This window comes from Lutra lutra, chromosome 6 (genome assembly GCF_902655055.1).
Source record: "Lutra lutra chromosome 6, mLutLut1.2, whole genome shotgun sequence".
In the NCBI taxonomy this organism is placed as follows: Eukaryota; Metazoa; Chordata; class Mammalia; order Carnivora; family Mustelidae; genus Lutra; species Lutra lutra.
The window spans coordinates 76976308-77001950 of record NC_062283.1 but is presented as its reverse complement, the minus strand read 5'-3'; the positions used below and the strand labels follow the sequence as shown (position 1 = coordinate 77001950).

General features: G+C 40.3%; 1 protein-coding gene across 3 annotated transcripts in view; it reads right to left on the bottom strand.

Moving 5' to 3' along the window:
• Positions 1-22044: 22044 nt before the first annotated feature.
• Positions 22045-25643, bottom strand: part of NKAIN2 (sodium/potassium transporting ATPase interacting 2) — a 1050746-nt gene continuing 1047147 nt past the window's right edge. For 2 of the 3 annotated variants that reach the window (XR_007128249.1, XR_007128250.1), the window contains one exon: positions 22045-24586. Coding sequence is in view for 1 of the 3 variants with exons in the window: in XM_047734702.1 (XP_047590658.1) it covers positions 24577-24586 (10 nt within the window). In the remaining 2 variants the exon portion in view is untranslated. The remainder of the gene's footprint in view (positions 24587-25643) is intronic. The other variant, XM_047734702.1, reaches the window with a different exon arrangement.

Here is a 25643-nt window from a genome sequence, read left to right as displayed (position 1 = left end):
AGTATTCAAAACAATTGATGGACAGTGATATGGAGCCATCTGAGATTAAAGAATGTGAATTTTTAATGGCAAGATCTTGGGTTTTTCTTCTTTTTCCTTTTTTTATATCTTCAGCAGTATTTAGCAGAAAGTAGTAGAGATAAGGTTTTGTTCTACAGGAGTGGAAGCTAAGCATACTAAATAATTCCAGATACAACTGATGATCTGGGAGCCCATGAGAAGGGAATTAAGAGAGCTCAATAAGTACTTAACAGACTGAGAGAAAATAGAAGGGTCAGTGGGCTAGACATCTCTCTGAGATCAACGGCTATCTAATAGTCTTGGGTATGAGAGGACAGTAATGCCAAGAGTGTGGTCAGAATGAACAATTGAAATTCAGTATTTCTGAGATGGAGCAGACCATGGTTATAAAGAAATCTAGAAGGTTGCTTGAGAAGAGCTCAAATAGAAATGGGGGTGACATGGGAGTGACAGCCCTACTCAGGGTGGAGCTATCTCTTCCAGTGATGGATGCATACAGAGTTATGATTGGTTGCTCACTGCCAGGACTTCCCTGAGACTTGTAGAGAAGAAGGTGTGCAATTTGGGGGTGAAAGGTCTCTGTCTCAAGAAAACTAGGAACTAATCTGGAAGCTAATCCCTCTTCATATTTTAAGAGACGAAGTCTTTAAAAAGGCTATTGAATTGGTTGCTCTGTTCTTTACAACTCTTGAAAGTTTTATATAACTTCAATTTAACATTTCATTATAGAAATTTCAGAGCCACTTAAAAATTGTTTCTTGTAATATAATTTTTGTCTCCTTTGAGAGATATACTTCTGGATGGCACAAAGTTTTATTTTTATCCCCAGGGCTGATCTTGTTTCTCTGGTATCTTCCAAAACTGTAAGCTTGAAGAAGGATATGGAATAGGGACACAAGGAACCCAGTGCTTTCTGGGGATTCCAATTTTATGTTTTTATGATTTCTGCACATATATATTTTTTATAATTGTTGGAGTTGAATTTAGCCTCTAGGAGACTACTGGCTTAACTGAATTTTCTGGGTAAGCTTCACTTTGTCATGAAATTTAGGGAAGTGGATGGGTTAACTTGGAGGCCTTTGCTCTGCTTGTACCTTTGCCAACCCATGGACAACACTTTATTTGGGTTTGCCTTCTCCAAGAAGGCATGACTGACAACATTCACCTAATGTTGATTGTTCCTTTAACCCTGGTTGCATTTATCCTTGTGTAACCACCTCCTATTAAGAATGTGAAGGGAAAGAGAGCCTTCCGAGATGTTCATAAAAGAGTGGTTCTTAAAATGTGGTCTTTGGGTAAATAGTTTTGACATCATCTATGAAAACAAATGGGTTCCATCCTCACCTACTGAATCAGAATCTCTGGGGTTGGAGCCTAGGACTCTATTTTAATAACAGGCAATCTGGATGATTTTTTTTCCCCACCAACAATCTTTATTTATTCATTGTCTTTTGCCAGGGAAAGAAAAAGGAAAAAAATCATTTGTGTTATAAAATAATAGCAAACAGGAAAGAAAGTACTTGGAATGATAAAATCAACCATCAAATAAACACTCCCCAGTGATGGGATCACCAAAACCCATAGGGGCTCAGTCTCCTACAGTTCAGTAATGAAAGAAAGAGATCGGGGGAAGAACAGAGAGGCACAGCAGAGAAAGATAATTATCATATAGTTTCATTTGTATGTGGAACATAAGGAATAACATAGAGGACATTAGGAGAAGGAAGGGAAAATGAAGGGGAGGAAATCAGAAGGGGAGACGAACTATGAAAGATTATGGACTCTGGGAAACAAACTGAGAGTTTCAGAGGGGAGGAAGAGTGGGGGTATGGGTGAGCCCAGTGATGGGTATTTGACTAACAGAACATAACAAAATAAAATACAGGAAAAAAAAAAAAAAAGAACAGAGAGGCACACTCTTTTCCACCTTTGCTCTCTCCCTCCCTCCCCATAAATTCAAGGTTTCACACAAAGCTTTGGTTTCCAGCAGTAACATGAAGTTATATTTGTTTGTCTCCTATTAAACAATCTTTTGGCCACATTGACATGTTTCTTGCACCTGCATAAAAGTTCTGAACAACTTGGATATACAAGTTCCTTGGTCTTTTGACTCTACTTTCTACGTGGAAGACCCTCTCATTGCTTCTCTCTACTCAAGGATTAGAGATTAAAGGAGGATCAATCCATCCAAATACAGCAGTGTAAGTGTTTGACATTAACCACACCAAGGGATGGATGGTCTTGACTCAGGTGGATAGGAATAAGGGATAGAGTGTTTCTTGCTTCTTCAAGATTTTTACACAAATCCTTTAAGAGCCATGAAGACATCCCACAAATTAAATTATGGCAATGGGTATGTGGGCTTTTCTCGGGAAGGGAGAGAAAGGAGTAGGGTAGGAGTCAAGTTTTTAGGTTCAAAGTCCTGGTTAAGAAGAGGAAATAGGGGAAGAGGAACACAAAGAAAATATGGCTCAGGACCCCCACTTCAAGAAGAGGAGACCCTAAGTTTATGTTTTAGATCCTTTTGCCTGGTGCCGAAACTTTTGCCGAAGATGCTTGAGGTATTTTGCTCTCAATACAAAAAGAAGTTTTTCAACAGTAAACCTCCAAAGGAACATGAGGAAAGACAAACACACTGTATTTACACAAAGCAGGCCAACTCGCAATTACAAATCAGTAACTTGTGAAGTCCTACAAAGCCCCGACAAATACAATGACGACGGGGGCAGCAGCTGGACGAAACGAGGACCCAGGATCAGACATAGGTCACCCGATGCGTTCTATTGCGTTTGCCCCACTTTGACCCAGTGAGTCAGGTTTGGAGTGGTCTCACAGCATGCAAATGAAATCCCCTTTTCTCCTTTAGCTACCACAACACTATTAATCACTGCTGCAGGACAGGACCCTGGCTCTGGGCCCCAAAAGGAGACATTACTAATGGTTTCTCTGAAAGCTATAGAAGAAGAGCCCAGAAATTTTGAAGGTTAAGGATTCTAGTCCTTCCTTCATATATGCATCCCTGGGCAGCCCAAGATAGGTGGAGAGGTCCTCTTCTTAAGACCTATCTTTATCAACTCGCATTTTATATAATGACGAACATCTATACCCTGTTGTGCAAGGGAGGCCTAGCCCAATCCCACGGAGGATACATCCAGTATGTAATGCCAGGGCCATGCCCTGGGATTAGAGGTCTGGGATAGGAAACATTTATCATAGATTAGGCAACCTTCACTTAATCTTGGCTTCCTCCAGATGCCTTTCAGCTGGCCAAGCCTCTCCTAAACTCTCTGTACCACCCTTTCCTGTTCGGACCAATTTCCAATCTTGCAGTAGAAGGAAATCAAGCCATAGGACAAACCCGTTAAAACCTAGGTTCCTATGAAACATTTTAGGTTAGGGGGGGTGCAATTTCAAGCAGACACAGTGGCAGAAGAGCCAGCTGTAATTGACAAAAGTGAGATAGCTCATTAAGCTACACACTCCAAATAGTTCTTCTCTGTGATGGTAACACAACAGAAAGTATTCCTGCTCTACAGACCCAGAGCTGTTGCCCACTTACCCCTGGGCTTGCTCAGCTACCTGGGAACACAGTGTGGGAACGAGGGCATTAGATTAACATGCACAAAGATACAAACCCAGAATATTTATATTAAGAAAAAAAAAGTGCTATATGCCATTTGGACACAGCTGGTATAGTTGGCATTGACCCAAGGTATCATTTTCCAAGGGAGTAAATAAATAAATTTGTGTTGGCCCAGAATGGGCAATGTGGGTAAGAGGCGGCTGGGGGGAGCAGGTCTGTAGCTGGTCCCCCAACAGCTCCTTTTGCCTATCATTACAACCTATTTCTTGGGAAAGTTCCTGGTACCCTTTCCCAGGAGTGGGTTAGGAGGAGATAAGACATGGGGGTGCCTGGGTGGCTCAGTGGGTTAAGCTTCTGCCTTTGGCTCAGGTCATGATCCCAGGGTCTTGGGATTGAGTCCCCCATCGGGCTCTCTGCTCCACAGGGACCCTGCTTCCTCCTCTCTCTCTGTGTCTGCTCTCTGCCTACTTGTGATCTCTGTCTGTCAAATAAATAAATAAATAAATCTTAAAAAAAAAAGAAGAGATAAGAAATGAAAAAAATCCTGCTTTATACCTGAGAGTTTCCCCCCACCAGAATGTAGGGGCATGTGAGTGGACCCATTAATCTGGTCTCATTCATCCCATTCTGGCATGAGAAATATTGTTACATATTTTTCTTTAGAAAGAAAACAACTTCCTTATTCAAGTCACCTCAAAAAGCTGGAGATTCTGGGGTGTTGACTCCATTAAAACACTCAGGTTCTAGAGGTATTTGCCCCAAAGCCCTCCCGTGCATCTGCACAGAGCATGATTGGAGTTCCTTTGCCTCAGCCTCTGCCCTCCAAAAGGAAGAAGCAGTGATTGATGTGGACTTGGCCTGAAAAGCTGGGAGTGCCAGCTACCTACCCTATCCCCACCTTCTCCAGTATGGTGGTTGGGACTGCTTCTAGAAATTTCCTGATGGCAAAAAGACAGCTCCCACCCACTGTGGCTCAGTTCTGGCCTTCTGGGAGCAGTGTCTGCCTGTGGCTCTCTCTTCCTCCTGAAAGTAGGCTGGCTTTGCCTGAGGGTAGGGGTCTTATGGACCCTTCAGTGGACACCAGACGATCATGGGGCTGGAACGCTCAGACAGAAGGGGCATTTCTGGGTGGGATGGCAGCCTGCATCCCTTGGCCTGATAGTCTGGCCCTCCATAGTATTAGCACTGACTTCCTTTGGTAACCCTTCAGCATATGCCTCTTTTTGGTGCTCTCTTGCTCTCAACACAGAATATCCCACCAGAGCTGTGACCTGAAGAGATTCTGAGCCCACAGGGACTTCTTAAAGACCAACTCCACTGCCACCCCCTCCTTCAGACTCTGGAAGCCCTTCCTGAACAGTTGACTCAGGGGCATAAAGACATCCACTTAAGGGTCTTGTGCGAACCCCGCCCTGAGGGTCATGGCAAGGAAGCCAACCCCAGGCCCACATGACCACTTACAGATGCTGGCAGTGTCTACAACTGTGACTCCTCAGCACCAGGCCCACGTCCTCCAGCACTTTCCTTGGTGCTGCCCCCTGCACTCTGCTGGCTGGACAGAGCCCATGGTAGGTGGCTGAGCCCGTGGTCCCAGTGCCCTTGACTGAGTAGCCGCTGGCCCTCAAGAAGTCCACAGACAAAGGGGTGGCAGGAAAAGTGGCTGTTGCAGCTTCTCTAGCACCCCAAGGGGTGTTGATGACACCAACATTTGAAAACTGTGAGTCGAGAAAGAGGGTGAGGAGCACATTGACAGACTTGAAAGGATGTGGGAGAGTTGGCTTGTGAATAGACCAGTGGACTCCAAGCAATGAAGGGGATTCAATGAGGAAGGTAAAGGAGGGGCAGGATTTGAGATTGGATTGAGTGATGGGCAGGGCATCAGATGGGCAGCGTCTGCATTCTGAGGTGGCTCTAGGAGGTAGACTTGGGCTGAGGTGCATAAGAAGAATCCTAGTAACCATGATTAGAGGCGACGTGTCTGAAAGAATTCAAAGGACAATAACATGGCACTCAGCTGTGAAAAACACACTTTATTCAAGATCCAGTCATAATTGGAGATCTACTCAAGTCCACTCAGATCTAATCGCAGTAGCACCAAATTGAAGTCACTGCTTTTACTACATGAAGGAAAAACACGGGATTTAGCTTCTCAGGGTTTTATTTTTCAGGTGTGTCTAATATGAAAACCATGTACTTTTCTTAATACTTGGAATAGGCAGTATTTCTTTTCATTTTTAATTTTGAGCCCCCTTGGTCTAAATCCTTTAAGACTAGTTAGTTAACACATGTTTAGGTCAAAGTGTTTGGGCATGATACAACTCGAACCAGGACCGGGATTTCTCATTCTTCAACTATTTATTTTTGATTTTTTAGGTTTTTTTTTTCTTTTTGGTTTGAATTTTTTGCATCTATATATTTTTTTTAATTTTATTTTTTTCAGTGTTCCAAAATTAATTGTTTATGCACCACACCCAGTGCTCCATGCAATACATGCCATTATTTTGAAAGTGAGATGATGTAATACAAACAGGGAGAAAATCTTTGCATAATTGTAAGTTATTTTGGTCTGTGCCTCTCTCTCTGTGGGTCGGCTTAGAGAGAGACAAGTTGGGATAGAAGAAAACAATGAGAGCAAAATGAGTTTTACATTTTCTGTAGTTGACTGCTTTGTTCTACTACTTGACAATACCAGACGATCAACAATTTGTAAGTTTTTTTCATAATATAAGTACTTATCATCAGAAGTATTTTGTTTTTCCTCACTAAGACCATTCAATCCCATTTGTTTAGTGAAATCTCAAAAACATGCATAAGACAGAAATCATTGAAATTTCAACTATTTGTTTTTAGCCATAAGTGGTTCCCATCAGCACTCTTACTATCTACAGCACTCACTGCATATTTAACTGTGCACTATTAATTCTTTATGTTCACTGAGGCAGGCATCTGTCTTAAAACTCCTTTGTGTTCCATCAGATTTTATAGTATCTAGGAGATCCTCAATACATCTAAGTTGATTTATATAGCAATGAAAGATCAAGTAGGTTCAAGTTCATTGATAATCCCGGTGGGAAAATTTGAGATCTGTTCACTGCTCATGGCTGGGTTCATGAACATTCTATAAATGACATATCTGCTGGATAATGTGAGAAAATTCTAGCAAAAAAAAAGTTATTTCTGAAAAGTAGGCAGTTATTTGTACAATGAGAAATTTACAAAAAGTAGTGATATCTTTCAAAGCTTATCTTTGTAAGATCTTCACCAGCAAACATTTTTCCAAAGTCAGAGAAAATAAATACATGTTAAATCATTTTTGGGACCACAAATAGTATTTAACTACAATCTTTATTGAAATTTGTTTAAGTATACACTCTCCAGAGAACTTGGGTTATCAATTTCCTCTTACTGCTGAAGGTAAACCGTTGTTGCTGCTGTTGTTGACCACAACTTATACATATAACACGTCTGTCAGTAACACTGTATTCATCTTCTGTGTGCCTCATCCTAGAGTGTACTCATAGTTTGCTTTGCTTTGTTTCCGGCTATAAATATTTCTCTTCTGGTCTGTTATATCAAAGATTGGGGTTGTCTTGAAATATTAAGAAACAGGGCTCTTAGTTGGCTCAGTTGGTTAAGTGTGTGTATGCCTTCCACTCAGGTCATGATCTTGAGGTCCTGGGATCAAGCCCCCAGTCAGGCTCCCTTCTCAGCAGGGACTCTGTCTGCTGCTCCCCCTGTATGTGCTCTCCCTCTCTCTGTCAAATAAATAAATAAATAAAATCTTTTAAAAAATGAAATATTAAGAAATAAATGAAAGCCATATGGCAGAGATTATTTTAAAGAAATAGTTATCACCATTTTCTTTTTTTTGAGTGATAAACAGCTATTCTGTCTTCATTGAGGACAAAGCAGTTGTCGATGTGCTGAAATCGCTGGAAAGTGCACTTGGAATAGACACAGGAAGAGTGTCTCTGCAGTGAGTGTTAATGGACCCTTAACTAAGCAACATAGGTGATAGGTTGGCTTAAGAATTAATTTTTTTAAAAATTTAATTCCATTAGAGTTAACATACAGTGTTATATTAGTTTTGGGTGTACAGTATAGTGATCCAACAGTTCCATATATTACTCAATGCTCATCATGATACGTGTCCTCTTAATCCCCTTCACATGCGTTACTCATCCCCCTGCCCACCTCTCCTTTGGTAACCACCTGTTTGTTCTCTATAGTTAAGGATCTGGTTTTTTTTTTTTTTTTAATTTGTTTGTTTGTTTTGTTTTTGTTTTTTTGGTTGGCTTGGTTTGTTTTCCTTCGTTCACTGTTTTGTTTCTTAAATTCTACATATGAGTGAAATCATATGTTATTTGTCTTCCTTTGACAGGCTTATTTCTCATAGCATAATACTCTCTAGATCCATTCATGTTGTTGCAAATTTATGTCCAAATAATATTCCATTTTTTTAAATTTATTTGACAGACAGAGATCACAAGTAGGCAGAGAGGCAGGCAGAGGGAGAGAGAGGAGAAAGCAGGCTCCCCGCTGAGTAGAGAGCCTGATGCGGGGCTCGATCCCAGGACCCTGGGACCATGACCTGACCCGAAAGCAGAGGCTTTAACCCACTGAGCCACCCAGGCGCCCCAATAATATTCCATTTTATATTACACACACACACACCTACATACCACCTCTTCTTCATGCCCCCATCTGTCTATGGACATTTGGACTGTTTCTATAGTTTGGCTATGTTGTAATAAACATAGGGGTGTATATATTCCTTCTAATTAATGTTTTCGTATTCTTTGGCTAAATACCCAGTAGTGTGATTACTGTTACTACTATTGTAGGGTAGTTCTATGTTTAAATTTTCTAGGAATCTCCATATTGTCTTCCACAGTGCCTGCACCAGTTTGCATTCCCACTCACAATGCATAAGGACTCCATTTTCTCCACATTCTTGCCAACACCTGTTGTTTCTTGAGTTTTTGATTTTAGCCATTTTGAAAGTTGTAAGGTAACATCTCATTGTGGTTTTGATTTGCATTTCCCTGATTGGGGTGATGTTGAGTAACTTCTCATGTGTCTTGGCCTTTTGTATGTCTTCTTTGGAGAAATGTCTGTTCATGTCTTCTGCCCATTTTTAAATGGATTTTTTTTTTTTTTGGTTTGTTTTGTTGTGTGAGTTCTTTATGGTCTCAGGATAATTTTTTATTAGTGAGTCTTAACTGCCTACATAATAATATCTGAATTATCATAAGGAAATGTACACTTCCTATGTTTTGGAAATACAATTTTCTCATCATGAAGTCATTTTAAAGGCCTCAGTTCTTCCCGGAGCTGATGATAATTAATGGACATTGAATAGATTTTGCTGAAGTCTGAGTGCTACTATGGAAAGATCTTCAAGATCTTGAAGATTTTGATTCAATATTCAATATTCAAGACCTTGAAGATCTTTCTGTTCAGTTCCATAACACTGCAATAAAGCTGATACTACAATAAAGGGAATCGAATGGATTTCTTGGTTTCCCAGTGTATATAAAAGTTATGTTTAGAGATGCCTGGAGGGCTCAGTGGGTTAGGTGTCTGACCCTTGATCTCAACTCAGGTTTTGATCTTGTGGTCGTGAATTTGGGCCCCACATTGGACTCCTCTCTGGTTGTGGAGCCTATTTAAAAAAAAAAAAAAGTTGTGTTTAAATTGTACTGTAATATATTAAGTATGCATTAGTATTATGTTTAAAAAACAATATATGTATTTTAATAAAAATATTGCTAAAAAGTGCTAATCATCATCTGAGAGTTCGGTGAGTCATAATCTTTTTGTGGGTGGAGGATCTTGCCTTGATGGCTGCTGACCGATCAGGGTGGTGGTTTCTGAAGCCTGGGATTGCTGTGGAAATTTCTTAAAATAAGACAATATAGTTTGCTGCATGGGTTGATTCTTCCTTTCACAAATGATTTCTCTGTAGCATGCAATGCTGTTCAACAGCATTTTACCCATGGTAGACCCTCTTTCAAATTTGGAGCCAATCCTCCCAAACCCTGCTGCTGCTTTATCAACTAAGTTGATGTCATATTCTAAATCCTATTGTCACTTCTACAACCTTCACAGTATCTTCACCAGGAGTAGACTGCATCTTAAGAAGCCACTTTCTTTGCTCATCCATAGGAAGCAGCTCCTCATCTGTTCAAGTTTTCTCATGTGATTTGGCAATTCAGTCACATCTTTGGGCTCCACTTCTAGTTCTAGTTTTGTTGCTGTTCCTACCACATCTGAGGTTGCTTCCTCCACTGAAGTTCTGAACCTCTCAGAGTCATCCATGAGGGTGGAATCAGCCTCTACCAAATTCCTGTTCATGTTGATGTTGCGACCTCTTCCCATGAATTACAAATGTCCTTTTTTTTTTAATTTTTTAATTTTTTTCAGCATAACAGTATTCATTATTTTTGCACCACACCCAGTGCTCCATGCAATCCGTGCCCTCTACAATACCCACCACCTGGTGCCCCCAACCTCCCACCCCCCATACAAATGTCCTTAATGGCATGGTGAATTCTTTCTAGAATAATGGCATGCTGAATGGCATGCTCTAGAAAGGAATTTTTTCTAGAACTATGAATTCTTTTCAGAAGGTTTTCAATGTACTCTGCCCAGATTCATCAGAGGATTCACTATCTATTGCAACTAGACACTTATGAAATTTACTTCTTCTTCTTCTTCTTCTTTTTTTTTTTTTAGATTTCATTTATTTATTTGACAGAGAGAGACACAGTGAGAGAGGGAACACAAACAGGGGGAGAGGGAGAAGCAGGCTTCCTGCCGATCAGGAAGCCCAATGTGGGGCTCGACCCCAGGACCCCATGGTCATAACCTGAGCTGAACACAGATGCCCAAAAACTGAGCCACCCAGGCACCCCTGAAATTTGCTTCTTAAATTAGCAAGACTTGAAAACTGAACCTTCTCCTTGATCTGTGGGCTGTGAAATGGATATTGTGTTATCAGTCATGAAAACATTATGAATTTTGTTTTACATCTTCATTAGAGCTCTTGGGTGAACAAATGCATTGAGAACAGTAATATTTTGAAAGGATTTTTTTCCCCCCTGAGCTATCGCTTCCAGCAGAAGGATCAAAATATTCAGTAAACCATGTGGTAAAGAGGTGTGCTATCATCCAGGGCTCTGGGATTTCAGAGCCCTTAGGAAGTACTCACAGAGTCAATGAGCACTGGCTTCAACTTACAGTCATCAACTGTAGGAGCCCCTAATGAGAGGGTCAGCCTGTTTTTTGAAGCTTTGAAGCCAGGCACTGTCTTCTCCTTTCTAGCTATGGAAGTTCTAATTGGAATTTTCTTCCAATATAAGGCTGTTTCATCCACACTGGAAATCTGTGGTTGAGTGTAGCCACCTTTATTCACTACCTCCGCTAGATCTTGGGATGCATGACTTACTCCTATTTTCTTATCAGCACCTGCTGCTTCACTTTGCACTTTCATGTCGTGGAGATGACTTCCTCATATCTCAGGAACCAACACCTGCTAGCTTCCAACATGCCCTATACAGATTCCATACCTCTCTCAACCTTTATAGAACCGAATAAAGTTAGGGCCAAATTCTAGGTTAGGCTTTGGTGTAAGGGAATGCTGTTGCTGGTTCGCTTTATCCAGACCATTCAAACTTTCTCCATCTCAGCAATAAGGCTGTTTCAGTTTCTTTTCATTCGTGTAGTCATTGGAGATGCACTTGTGATTTCCTTCAAGAACTTTCCCTTCGCATTCATAACTCAGCACACGGTTTCATGCAAGAGGCCTGACTTTCAGGTTGTTTTGTCTTTCCATATAGATTCCTCACTAAGCTTCATTGTTTCTAGCTTCTGATTTAAATTGAGAGGTTAGCAACACTTTCTTTCACCTGGACACTCAGAGGCCATTGAGGGGTTATTAATTGGCCTCACCCTAATATTGTTATGTCTCAGGGGACAGGGAGACCTGAGGAGCAGGTGAGAGAGGGACAGGGAACAGATGGTTGGTGAAGCAGTCATAACACACACAACATTTACTAAGTTCGCCCTCGTCTATGGGTGCAGTTTGTGGCACCCTGGAAGGATGACAATAGTAACAGTGAAGATCACAGGTGACCATAGCAAATATAATAATGGTGAAAAAGTTTGAAACATTTCAAGAATTACGAAAATGTGACAGAGACCTGAAGGGAGAAAAAGCTGTTGGAAAAAATGGCGCTAATAGACTTGCTCGATGCAGGGTTGTCACAAACCTGTAAAACATACAGTACTTGCAAATTACAATAAAGGAGTGCAATAAAAACAGGAGGCGTCTGCGGTTTGTTTTTTTTTTTTTTTAAGTGAAAAAAGTAAGATGCCCCACAAAATGTATATCTCTGGCTGCCTTCAAAAAGAGAAGTCGGGTTTAAAGAAGAGGAGTTCACATCTCTGTTAGACCTTTTTAGTTTTGAACCAACTACATATGTTCCCTTCCCTGAAATAAATAAAAATAATACATTTTCAAAAGCTCTTATTACTGAGACAAAACAAAGCAGAACCTTTGAATCCTTCTTCCGTTAATCATTAAGGGAGCAGTTAGGTAAATTACGATGTTCCATATACTAGAATATACTCTGCATCTATTAGAAATCATGAAGTAGGTTGGCATCAATAAATTCATAAGCGAACAAAATAAAATGCAGTATGTGCAAAGTTTCACATCTGTACATTTTTAGAAAGCACACCAGAACATTCTGCACATATGCCATTCTGTAAACCGTTGTGTTTTCTGGACGGGCACACATGAAAAGAGGAATAAGTATTACTTTGACAGAGAGGAGATAGGATGACTGTATGGGGAGTATGACTTTATTTGTCATTTTACAAATTTCTTTAGTATTTGTATTTTTAATATGCTCATTTAAAATATTATTTTTATTTAATGAGTACTTAAAAGTCAGGTTTATTATGCTTCTGTGAAAGGAAGTTCCATGTCATTAGGAATATTTTCTTAAGTCAATGGGAACCCAAATGAATATGTTATATAATATTCTAGAAAACGCCTGTAAAAACTTCATGAGAGGATAGATGGCAGCTAATCTACTCTAGAGACTTTTTCTTTAGGTCACACTTAGTCTTTAGAAGTGGCTTATTAAAAATAAGTTGGATTTTACAGATTATTAACAACAACACGTTGTAGTAGAAATAGTGGTCTCACGTGCTCTGAAAGACTCACTGAGCTTGTCCACTCAGGTGTCGCTGGCCTGTGTTACAAAAGGAGGTGACTGGTTCATCTTCTGTCCTGCTTCACAGTTCTGGGATTCTAACTCTTACTGCCAGAAAGCGGAGGATTTGAGCTTCTTTAAGTAGTTCTGTGAATTCTTTAAAGAATTTTAAGCAGCAATGAGAAAGGCTAGCCCTCAGCAAGAACACTTTACATTAGAGCTTGCGGGTCGTAGCTAAGCAGAGACACAGGCGATTATGGTAGCTGGACTCACGGCTCTCCAAAGATGTCCGTGGCTTAATCCCTGAAACCCATGACTTTGTTACCTCATACAACAAAAGGACTTTTGTAGTCTCTTTTACAGATGTGATTAAGAATTTTGAGATGGGAAGATCTTCCTGGATTATCCAATATAATCAAAAGGGTCCTTTAGAAGAGGGGAGCAGGCGGGTCAGTGTCAGAAAGAGATGTGATGGTGAAATCACAGGTCACAGAGTGAGGGAGAGAAGAAGACGCTGCGCTTCTGATTTTGAAGATGGACCAAAGGGACTCCAGCCAAAGAATGCAGGCAGCTTTTAGAATTTGGAAAAGGGAAAGAAATGGATTCTTCTCTCGAGCCTCTGGGAGGAGCAAAGTCCTGTTGACACCTTGATTTTAGCTCAATGAAACTCATTCAAGACTTCTGATCTCTGGAAGTGTATCTTAATATCTTGATAAGTTTGTGTTGTTTTAAATGACCAACTTGTGACAACTGGCTTCTACAGCAGTGGGAAACTAGTACAGTGATTTATACCTAGAATTAAAATTTGAGGGTCATAGCAGTTGTATGTGTTCCCCTCTCCTTTAATACAAATAGAAATTGTCAACCAGAGTAAGACTGAAGAGAATTTGTGACCACCCACTAACAATCAATAATACATATAAAATGTTGTTGACTTTTACGGATAAAATACAAGAAAAGATGAGTCAGTAGGTCAATTTTTTTTTTAGGAAATAGGTTTTTTCTTTTTGTTCACATACCTGGCTTTAAGTTGCAAATGTACACTACTTAAGAAGGAGAAATTGCCATAGACATTTGATGAGACTAGGGATGAGGGAGTACCATTATGCTTGGCATGACTGGTGGAAAACTGTAGGGACTTGCTTCAGTTTTTGTCTAGCCTTTTAATATAAATAGTCCTTTAGGAAGATGTGATTTTTTGTAGTGATATTAAATTCTGTCTGTAAGAATGAATGACACTGGCAACACGTTCTGGTTTACTGCCCATCCATATCCCTTTTCACTCTAGCTCAGCACTTCTCTGTTGAGTTTCAATTCTAAATGTCAAGCACAACCAAAGTGGGACTTATGGAGAAGGGAATTTATAAACACAATATATTACAAGTGTCTTGTTTTCCTTCAGAGTTGACCATGTTTACCAAGATTTACTGTGCTTTTATTTCTCTCTGTACAGACAGGGAAACAGTGTTGGTGGTGGGGTGGTGTATGGTCATGAGGGCTTAAATGGATGACATGTAATCCATGGTGCCCCTGAGGGAGGGATAATTCCAGAGTTTTCCCCTGAAGTCTACCCTCTGTCTAACAGCTTTCCTTTTCAAGAAATCTCATTGCATGTCTCAGTGTAAAGTGTTTGGGGAGGTGCGGTGGATGGAAGGAAGGAAGTTGTCTGAGTTAGGGAAGGACTACATATTCTGTGGAATATCCACAGATCTTCTTTGATATCGAAGGGAAACCTGGCTACTCACATCTGCATCCTGCTCTCTGGAAATTTTGTTTAGTAGAGGTTAGAACGGTGGGCTCTGCTGACAGATTGTGTTTGAGATTTGGATCTGTCACTTAGATGTTATGACCGTGTCGAGTACTGTGTGGTGCTCCTAGCTTTAATATCATCTTTTACTAAAGAATGTTGAAAAATAGAAAAAAGGAGTAAAGGAGGGGACTTGGCTACCGCGGTGCTTTCAACATACGCCCACACAGAGAAGTATGAAGGAAAGAACTCCCAATTACATAAAATGTAGTTATTTCAATTTATTCTTTTGGCACATGGTGTCCTGATTCACAATGCATTACAATTAGGTATATTTCCAGTTTCTTTTTAAAAAAACTTATTTATTTTAGAGAGAGAGCTCCAGTGAACGGGGGGAGGGGCAGAGGGAGAGAATCTCAAGCAGACTCCTCGCTGAGCGAGGAGCCTGAGGCAGGGCTCAGGGTACCTACCACCTCAGGACCCGTGAGATCATGACCTGAACTGAAACACAGGAGGTTTCACTGAGTGAGCCAACCCAGGCGCCCCTAGTTTCAGTTTCTAAATGCATTTCAACAATAATTCCATCTTATTTTAAATATATTAGATATATACTGTCACTAACCTCAACAATTCTTAGTTCAGAATTTTAGTGGGAAGGATTCAGAAACCTTTGTTGTGACACTTGAGATTTATTCTTTAACTTGCAGAACCAGATTGAATTATTGCCATGAAATGTTGGTGCCCGTGCACCACAATGGATTTCAATTATCACGATGATACCTTTCCTTGAATAGAGCTGTAATAAAAACCTGCCTAATTATGCACATAACTAGATGTTTGATCCGATTCACTGGAGAGTGTGAAACTATTCACCAGCCTTGGTGTCCAAGACATCCAATCTATCCTTTTTGTGTTTTGTTCTTTTTTTGGAGACATAATCATCCTTTCATTCTTGGTGAAAACATCCCAGGCCTATTTTTAATAATAAATGCAATATCCTAGTTCCATTTACTCCAGTAACAAAATGGGGGTAAGTTTGAATTGGGGGTAGATGTAGATTTTTTTTTACTCTTGGCTTCTGTAGCTAGCAGGGCTACCTAGCTTTAAGGATGTGTGGGCATGTGACATATCTCATTGCACATGGTCCCCAAACTCAGAGGAGTCTGGCATTCAGCTTAATGTCCTACTCTCCTCTTCGTGAAATTCTTAATATATTTTTCTTGAGCATGTGGTGAGCAGACAAGATACCCTGGGGTGACAGCTTGCGTGACTGTTTGTGATCTGGCAGCAATACTGGAGGGTACGGGCTCAGGCTCCTGGGTGCAGCGTGTGGTGTGCACAGCAATTGGCCTGGCCTGCCTCAGGGCAGTGGAGAGAGTGGCTGGGCTGGGGAGTGACCTGGGACCAGACTGGCAGTGGTGACAGTGGAAGCAACAGCCGTGGAACAACAGTGGCAGCTCTACCCCTGGGGGAAAGCAGGGGTCCTGGGCGGACCTAGGAACTGGGGGAGGCCAACTTACCTTTTAATTCCCCAAAAGCGCTTGCTCCTCCCTCCCCGTGGCTTGTGCACATATGTTTACTCTGGCTGTGCTGGGACAGTGATGGCTTGCTCAGGCAGCAAGCATTGTCAGTGAATTATTGTGAGATGAAAGTGTACACATCGACATGTAATAAAGCATATCAGAGACTTATTAGAATTATTCAAAGAGCTTGGAGGCTCTGGTTTTGAGAACTGCTGTAATATTGTAAAACAAATCCACAGGCTTACCCTTAAAAAGTAAAGACTGTAGCGGTAGTAGTAGACAGAAAATAACTCTCTTTTCACATGATGCTTCAGATGAACAAATTACTAATGAGAAAGGCAATTTTAAAATTATTTTCCTTGTAATTGAATAAGTAGCAACAGATTATTTAAGTGGGTGTTTTCAAGTACATGGAAACCATGGAGCTATTTTCAGTTTCTGGAACAGCAAGTTACAGGAAATGTCAGAGGAAACATTAAGAGGTTACTATATATTTTTTCTTTAAAATTAGACTCAGACTTACATGAAAGTGATTTCTATGAAGTTAAATCTTTTTAGAAAAGTTGTCCTGTGAAACATTAACTCAAATGATTAAAAGTTATATTTAAAAGTAATCAGGGTGCCTGGGTGGTTCAGTGGGTTAAAGCCTCTGCCTTCAGCTCAGGTCATGATCCCAGGGTCCTGGGATGGAGCCCCGAATTGGGCTCTCTGCTCAGGGACCCTGTTTCCTCCTTTCTCTTTCTGCCTGCCTCTCTGCCTACTTGTGATCTCTGTCTGTCAAACAAATAAATGAAATCTTTAAAATCAATAAAATAAAATAAAATAAAATCAATCAATCAGAAATTTATCTCAATGTTGTCACTGTTAAAAAAATGTTCTAAGAGGATGTGGAGAAAGGGGAACCCTCTCACACTGTTGGTGGGAATGCAAGTTGGTGCAGCCACTTTGGAGAACAGTGTGGAGATTCCTCAAGAAATTAAAAATAGAGCTTCCCTATGACCCTGCAGTTGCACTACTGGGTATTTACCCCATAGACACAGATGTAGTGAAAAGAAGGGGCCATCTGTACCCCAATGTTTATAGCAGCAATGGCCACAGTCGCCAAACTGTGGAAAGAACCAAGATGCCCTTCAACGGACGAATGGATAAGGAAGATGTGGTCCATACACACTATGGAGTATTATGCCTCCATCAGAAAGGATGAATACCCAACTTTTGTAGCAACATGGACAGGACTGGAGGAGATCATGCTGAGTGAAATAAGTCAAGCAGAGAGAGTCAATTATCATATGGTTTCACTTATTTGTGGAGCATAACAAATAACATGGAGGACAAGGGGAGATGGAGAGGAGAAGGGAGTTGAGGGCAATTGGAAGGGGAGGTGAACCATGAGAGACTGTGGACTCTGAAAAAACGATCTGAGGGTTTTGAAGGGGTGGGGCGTGGGAGGTTGGGGGAACCAGGTGGTGGGTATTGGAGAGGGCACGGACTGCATGGAGCACTGGGTGTGGTGCAAAAACAATGAATACTGTTATGCTGAAAAAAAATAAAAAATAAAAAATAAAAGAAATTCAATATTAAAAAAAATGTTCTTCCTGCTTCTAGTAATAGCGGAAGCAGCAGGAAGATTCTTCTCAAGATCAAAAATTATCAAAGTTGTGATGCATTTGCCAAGAGTGACTGACATCATATTCATTTTATTGATTGAAAATTAACTGGTCGAATGCATACATTTTGATGACTTCATGATAAGTTGTAGAAAGGTGGGGGAAACATTTTATGATCCACGATGTCCCGCTAATAATGTATATTCATTGTATTATTTGGTGATGACACCGAAGTATTTTTTATTATTTATATTCTATATTGTTCTTTAAATGTTACTATTTACATTTATTATATTTTATAAGTAATAAAATACTTTTACAGGAAAGGTCTTTGGGTTGCCTGGCTGGCTGGTTTAGTTAGTTGGCAGAGTATGTGACTCTTGGTCTTGGGGTTATGAGTTTGAGCCCTGTACTATGTGTAGAGATTACTTAAAAAAAATAAAATCTTTGAATAAATAAATAAATAAATAACTCCTTGTTTTAGGGGGGCTTGAACTCACAACCCTGAGATCAAAACCTGAGCTGAGATCAAGAGTCAGTCACTTGGGGCACCTGGGTGGCTCCATCCATTAAGCATCTGCCTTTGGCTCAGGTCATAATCTCAGGGTCCTGGCATTGAGCCCCACACTGGGCTCTGCTTCTCCCTTTTCCTCTGCCCCTCCCTATCTCTCCTTCTTTCTCTCTCTCTCTCTGTCTCAAGTAAATAAATAAAATCTTAAAAGAAAAAATAAAAAATTTGAACACTTAACTGATTGAGCCACCCAGAGGCCCCAAGGCAAAATTGTTATATTTCAGTATCTTTATTTATTTTTATTTTTATTTTTAAAATATTTTATTTATTTATTTGAGAGAGAGAGAAAGAGAGAGAGCACAAGGGGTAGGGAGGAGCACAAGGTCATGGAGAAGCAGATGCCCAGTGGAGCCAAAGGCAGATGCTTAACCAACTTAGCCACCCAGGTGTCCCTATTTTAGTACTTTAGTGACACTTTTTTCCTACTCTCTGAACAAGGGCCTCACATTTTCCTTTTTCACTGGGTCTCACAAACTGTGTAGCCACCCCTGATAGCAAGATTTAGACAGATATCTGGCTCATTAGAAATGGCAATGTTTCATGTCTAGAAATACTTGCCTTTCAGCACTCAAAACAATACAAACAATGAATCCGGTTCATTTTCCTATGAATTAGCATACGCCCCAGCCTCTCAACCCTCCAGCTCTGCCCTATTCATCTGCTTTTGCAGATGGGAAGACTAGTGCCATGGGTGTGTCTGCAGCACCGAGTTGTTACATCATTGCCAACGGAGAAGTTCTCAGAGTCCTCACTCAATTTAATAGGTTCCCGTGACTTCTCATTTAGAGCTCAGGATCCCTTTGCTTGACTTCATCTTGAGAGTCTTGGTCAGCCTGAGATAACAGCAAGAGGCTCAGGTGCTCTCGTAGCCTCTAGTCTGAGGCTCGGAAGATTTATGTCTAGACAGCAATGTGCAAAACCCCTCTGCACGCGGAGATCAACATATCCCCAAAGGATATAATGAGTAAAACTAGAAGAATAATGAAGAAAAGTGACAGGCACAGGGGAGGGGAATAAACAGGGTATGCCTCTGGTAAATAACTCCCTGAAGGACTCTTAGAAAAGACTTACTGATTAATTGAATCAATCCATCATCCTTGGGGTGACAGCATCAATTTGCAATCTTTTTTTGGGAGTTGTTTTATTCCATTGCTGTTACAGCTTCAATTCATATGAGGGTAGAATGAGAAGTTAAAAAATATAACTGTTTTATTATTAAGGCACCGCAATTCTGTGCTCTCATTATGGAGAAGGCTTACATTAATTTTAATAAAGGTTTGCACTGTGTCAGAACATCAGCATGTGGCTCGTAAAAGGATTTTTTCATCTGGACTTATCTTATAGAAATAAACTTCCAATCCCTATTAAAATTTCAGGCTCCTTTGCTTCTAAATCTGTGTTTGAGGATTTTTAAAAATAACCTTCGTTATAATTCTAAACAATGTAAAAAGCGGTGCCTCTATTCCTTTTTCAGAGGAAGCTCCCTTCATTTTCTTTGTTGTCAGTGGCAGGCATAACTCATGATACCTGTGCAGATTCCAGTGCCAAATGAGACCCTTGAATGTATCTAGTTCAAGTTTTTGCTGAATTAAACGGCAGAGAGTACATAAATGTCTTAGAGATTTTGCTCTTACAGTTATCAGAAGTTATTGTTTCAAGATACTAGCATGTTTTAAATTGGACATAATATATCAATCAAGATTTTGTTCTTTCCTGTTTTGGGAGTGGGCGGAGGGAAGATGTAATAGAACCAAAAGAGGATTGACTATGCATCCAAGCAAAGATTCACATGTGATGAGGATAACTGGGGCTTCATTTTTTACAATGTAAGGATCTCAATATCAAAGCTTTCTGAGTACAAGCGTTTAGTGCTGAAATTTTACCGAAGACAGATAAAATGTCTGAAGGAAGATTATCTTGACAATCACAGTAAGTATTTTCATGATGGAACGGTTAAAGTAATCTCAATCTCTCTAATATTAACTATTCATAAATGTATTATAAAAGAAATAACAGGGGGCGCCTAGGTGCCTCAGTTGGTTAAGCCTCTGCCTTTGGCTCAGGTCATGATCCCAGGGTCCTGGGATTGAGCCCCACATCGGGCTCCCTGCTCAGCAAAGAGCCTGCTTTTCCCTCTCTCTCTGCTGCTCTCCCTGCTTGTGATTTCTCTCTCTCTCTCTCAAATGAATAAACAAAATCGTAGGAAAAAAAAGAAATAACAGAAAAAATTCTAACCCTGAAAACAAACATAATTGGTTGACTATGTTTACATATGGGTATGAGTTATTGTTTTTTAAAAGAATTAGAAGATAATAAAACATATTTAAATGTATTTCACATTGAGACTATATTGAACTTAATACACAATAATTCGGGCACATTTCATAATTTTATACTGTCTTAGGGTCTTCCTTGTCATGGTTCATTCTGATTTAGCAGTCTAGCATCAGTTGACAGATCTCCATTGCCTGCGATTTTGTTTATTTTATTCTGACCAGAGTACACATTCCAGAATTTGGTGTAGAATGGTGAGTTATTTGCATTTTCAGGATAAATGGTAAGCTAGAGTAATTTCTTACCTCTGTGGGCCTTAGTTTATTGCCTCTGTAATAAATGGGTTTGGATCTCAAAAAAGTTTGTTCAGTGTGACCTACTTAAAATGAATTTGTATTTCTCAGTTTATGGTCCACTCGTTATAATACAATGGAATTCTGGCTGTTTCCTTCACTGTATTAGAGATGATGATTTTAACAGTTACCAAACAAAGATCTTGGCACCATCAACAAATAACAACATTTATTATTTACCACATGCACACCCTATTTGAGAACTCCAGATGCTAGAATCTTCCTTAGGGTACCTGGATAGAGTTGCTTTATTAACTTTTGTCTCTTTTTATGCAACGTAGATATTGTGTGCATTTGACCTCACAGTGTGAAGCATAGCCTGACAGTCATCACAATGAACCACACCAACATCCCTTTCACACAGGGAACAAAAGTAAAAACAAGCTTGATCATTTACAAGACTTACCGTGTGGCCAAGAAGTCAAATACTACAAGCTGATCTCCAGCTTCTTGGAATGCCGCCTCAAAGCCTTCTTTGTTTTCAATCAATTTCTGCATTTTGGCTTAGAGGGTGGGGTGCTGCTGTGTGTCTGTGCAGTGAGAAGAACCCCAACGGCAGCTCAAGCCTGAGATGGCCCAAGCCTGGAGAAGTCTAAGGCCCCAGGCTTCTATCCATACAGTGAAAATTACAGTTGTGCAATCACAAATGCCAGGGGTTAATCTTCTCTACTAGCCCATCCCTCCCCAGCACTGTCCACTGAGAGTATTGTCAAAGACTATGTCATCAAAGGAAGAGTAAATAAATGCGTGTTAGATTATTTTATTTTAAAGAATTTGGCCTTTAAAAAAAATGAAAAACCCTGCCTACGTTAAGCAAAAATTTTTAATATAATGCCGGAACACCTCTGTGAGCTATTAGCCCGGTGCTCTAAAATTCAGATAGAAGGTGGTGGCGGGGGGTGGGAGGGGACTTCTCTAAATGACAGCAAGTCTATTCCAAGCAGTCTCGTAAAAGAACTCTTAGTGTTCGGGGATAATGAAAGTATGCGCTACCTATGACTGAGCTAAAATGGTGCCGTGACCTGGCGATTTCTTTTTATTGCTGATGCGTCCATCCCTGCATAGCACAGAACACCGCGTTGCCTACATGTAAATTTAATAGGGTTTCCTTGTCAATGACATAAGCAAATACGCTGGGTGAAGGAGAAGGGGTTTTCAGGGATGGCTCAGAAACTTAATTGTTTTTCCATTTATTTTTAAAATGCAAATTACACTAGTAAGTCAAAAAAATCACTCTGTTAAAAATACATTCAGAATTAACAAACGCAAAAAAAAAAAAAAGAAGACACATCAGGATTGTAACTCTTGCCTTCTGAATATTAGGTTTATAACAAAAGCTCAGCCTAGAAAAATAGCATTCTTCACCGGATTTTGAGGAGGATTCAGCTGTACAACTTAGATGTTTTTCCAGATATAATCACACTACTGTGCTCACTGCTCCCAAAAAAGGACCTGTCTACTGATTACTTTTTAGTAGTCAACAACTGTTTTTGAAAATTTTCGTGGGGATGATAGTAGTGATTAGGTGGTAGCTTGGCTGTAACTTAAAGCAGGAATATGAGGGCTTGTTGTCTGTGCACTTAAATCTCTATCCATATACATGTCCTAGAAGGTGGAACCCCATCACAGCATGAATGTACAGTGAAACCTCATTATAATAGTCCCACTAAAATGTGACTATATGAAATGAGTAGTTTCTGGCATGTATAGTATTTATATTTTAAGAATCAGAGGACAACACATTGGTAAATATTTTTCTCATACATTAAACATGCATGTCACTATAAAATCATCATATGAGGTTTCACTGACATGTTTGCAATTATAGATTTTATACATTGTACGTATGGACAAACATATACAAGCCACTGAGAAAATTCAAGCACAAGTGCTGGAACCTTTTTGTTTGTTTGTTTATGTTCCAATATCACCTTTGTTCCTTTATCATTTTCAAATGTGTATGTGTGTATTTCACAGACATCCATGCAAACACAGTAATGGGACTGGTTTATGTAGATCTGGATGGGCTAAGGTCCAAAGTAGGTTAACCCACTAACTGAAACTACATAGAAACCAAGAGGAAACATTGCTCCATGCCAGTTAGTAACTTTTCAAGTCTCAATTTCACTGCATTTAAGGATGTTGTATTCGTTTAAAAAAATTGATTTTAGCATCTCAGGTGGATTTTCCCAAGAAAAAATATGAGTCTTCTGAGTTCCTGACAAGCCTGAGCTAATTATGTTTTCCACTAATGAAAACCAAATAATGCTTGAATATATAGAACAAAATTTCCTAGGAATTCAGAATATTCCATAAACACATTGACCTACTATTAAGTTTCCAAAGGCATCTTGTTGCCAACTACGTTAACAGCACAGTTTTTCTGCCACAATAATACAGGAGGATTAAAATACACTCTAACACACAACAGATCCCCCAAATACCACAAAGAGATCTCAAATATTTCACCAAGGTAACTATTGCTCCCCCCCCACCCACCCACCCGAAAAATAATCTCGTACGCTGAAGTTAGGAAAAAAAGTTCACCTACGTAGGGTCTTCAGTTTGAATTAGATATAAAAGAGTAAACATAGCTAATACATATTCAGTTGGCCTCTGTTGATAGAAATCCACAGCTGTTTCTGTGTTAGTAAAAGATATTTGTAGATACTTATAAAAGCACCTAGAGTGCGAGAAATAAAATCAGTGAGTTAAGCCATTTCTGCTCTCTGCTTCCAGTAGATTAATGAGTTTAGTAGATTAGTAAATTTTACTTCGTCCCACCCAACCCCTTCGAGAAGACCATATTTAAGCATTATAAAGATGACGATTTTTGTCGTTGTTGTTATTGTCACTTGTCTGTTTTGGCCACCGTGGAGGTTCAATGGTAAAGCACTTTGCTGACAGCGGGCAGCTTTTGTACACAGACACACTGGAGCTGCTGGGCTATGCAGTCTTGTTTCTTGACATGAAACACACAGACTCAAACTCATTCGGGATTAATAGCAGTGTGTTCGCCTAAAGGAAGGGACTTGGGGAGGTCTGCACTGAGACTCGGGCGCACAACTTAGGTGGGTTAAGGCAAGTATGTACGGTATAGCCTTTAGGGCAAACAACCTGCCATTTCGGACTTCGGTTACAAGGTCATCATGGCGTGTTTTGTTTGTTTTTGCAATTACATTGCCTACATAGCCGTGGTGCTATCAAAACGTAGGGAGTGCAGAAGACAGGGCTCTCCAACTAAAGCGCCCCCTGAAGACTTAGCAGCTGGCAGAGGCCGACCGGCTGGGCTGCGGAGGAGTTAATGACGGCCAGCAGAGGGCGCCAACAAGTCTCCTTGAGAACTTTCCGAAGGCCTAGGAGAAAGAAGCCTGCTTTCAGGAAATCCAAGACGGGCGTGTCCTGCATGTTTGGTTCCGTTAGAAAAAGGAGGCCAAGTGAAATTAGTATGGGCCTCTGTGTACGTGTGTGTGTGAGTGCACACACACGCGTGTGCGTGTGCGCGCGCGTGTGTGTGTGTGTCCCAGTGCATGTGGAGGCTTTATGTTTGTTGTGTTAATTTGTATATGTATATTTAGACTCAGTTGCTTCTTGCTCTTCATAAAATGCAGGAGGCCACTGTGAATCAAGTTCTTTGAAAGGTCCAGGAGCTGACATCCTGAAGCCATCTGTATTATTTCGACCTGGGAGAGAAGAGAATGAGAGAGAGAAAAGATGTTTTTAATCCAGGGGGAGAGCGCAGTGCCTTTTCTCGCCTCTCCAAGCACAAGAACAAACAAAAATTAAAAAGAAAAAAAAAAAAAGTCCAAGCCCCAATTTTGTTTTAAAAGAGACAATTTTCCTTTCCTTTTCTTTTTAGTCTGTAACCTCCTGGATAAAGAGGCCACTTATGATCATTTAAAGTCCATTTCTGGGGGCACATGAAATGAATATGTATTGCTGTACAATTAGCCTGCCAAAAAGAATGCAATATTTTCAGATGTTACCAGTGAGATACCAAGGGATATTCTCGCAGTTTATATAGCAGGGTGCCGAGACAGAGCTCTATGCACAATGGCATGGAGGTCAGGGGTCGTCAAAGCACCTACTTTGTTAAACAATTAACCCGTGGACATGGGAATGTGTGGGAGCAGCAGCTTTAGAGCTATGATTTGTTTCAAAGAGGTGTGCCAAACCCTAAGAAATAAATTCATGTAAACCTTTTCTTTTAGGATGAGTTATAGATAATCGGAAGAATTACAGGCCAAGAGCATTTGCCTAACTTAACTGAAGAGGACAGTCTGTTGGGTGACGGTAGGCGGTGAAACATGGCCCTAAATGGAAGTCAGTCAGGGCAGCGTTTTCAAAGCTCTCAGCCATAGATTGACTGGGTATAATGGAAGCCCCACAGCTAAAACTGCACATTACTTTAAAGCATTTGCTTTCCTTGTAAGGAAGAGTTTTTATCTCCAGTTGCTATATAATATTGTTAAAGCACTTGAACTGGCCCGTGATGTTAAATTACTCTTACTTTATGAGACTTATTTATGGCAGGTTGACAGGAAAAGCTACACCCAAAGGACAAAGACACAGGAGATGTTCGGGTCCCTGCCTCTCAGCAGGGGATGAGGTCTGTGCGTGAGTCCTTTTGGCTTTTCACCGGATCTGAACAAGCAGTGGCTCTCAAGTGACTGATTTCGAGGGTTACCACGTTGAAAAAGCCCTTCATTCCTCAGGGCATAATGTAAAATCAAAAGGGGA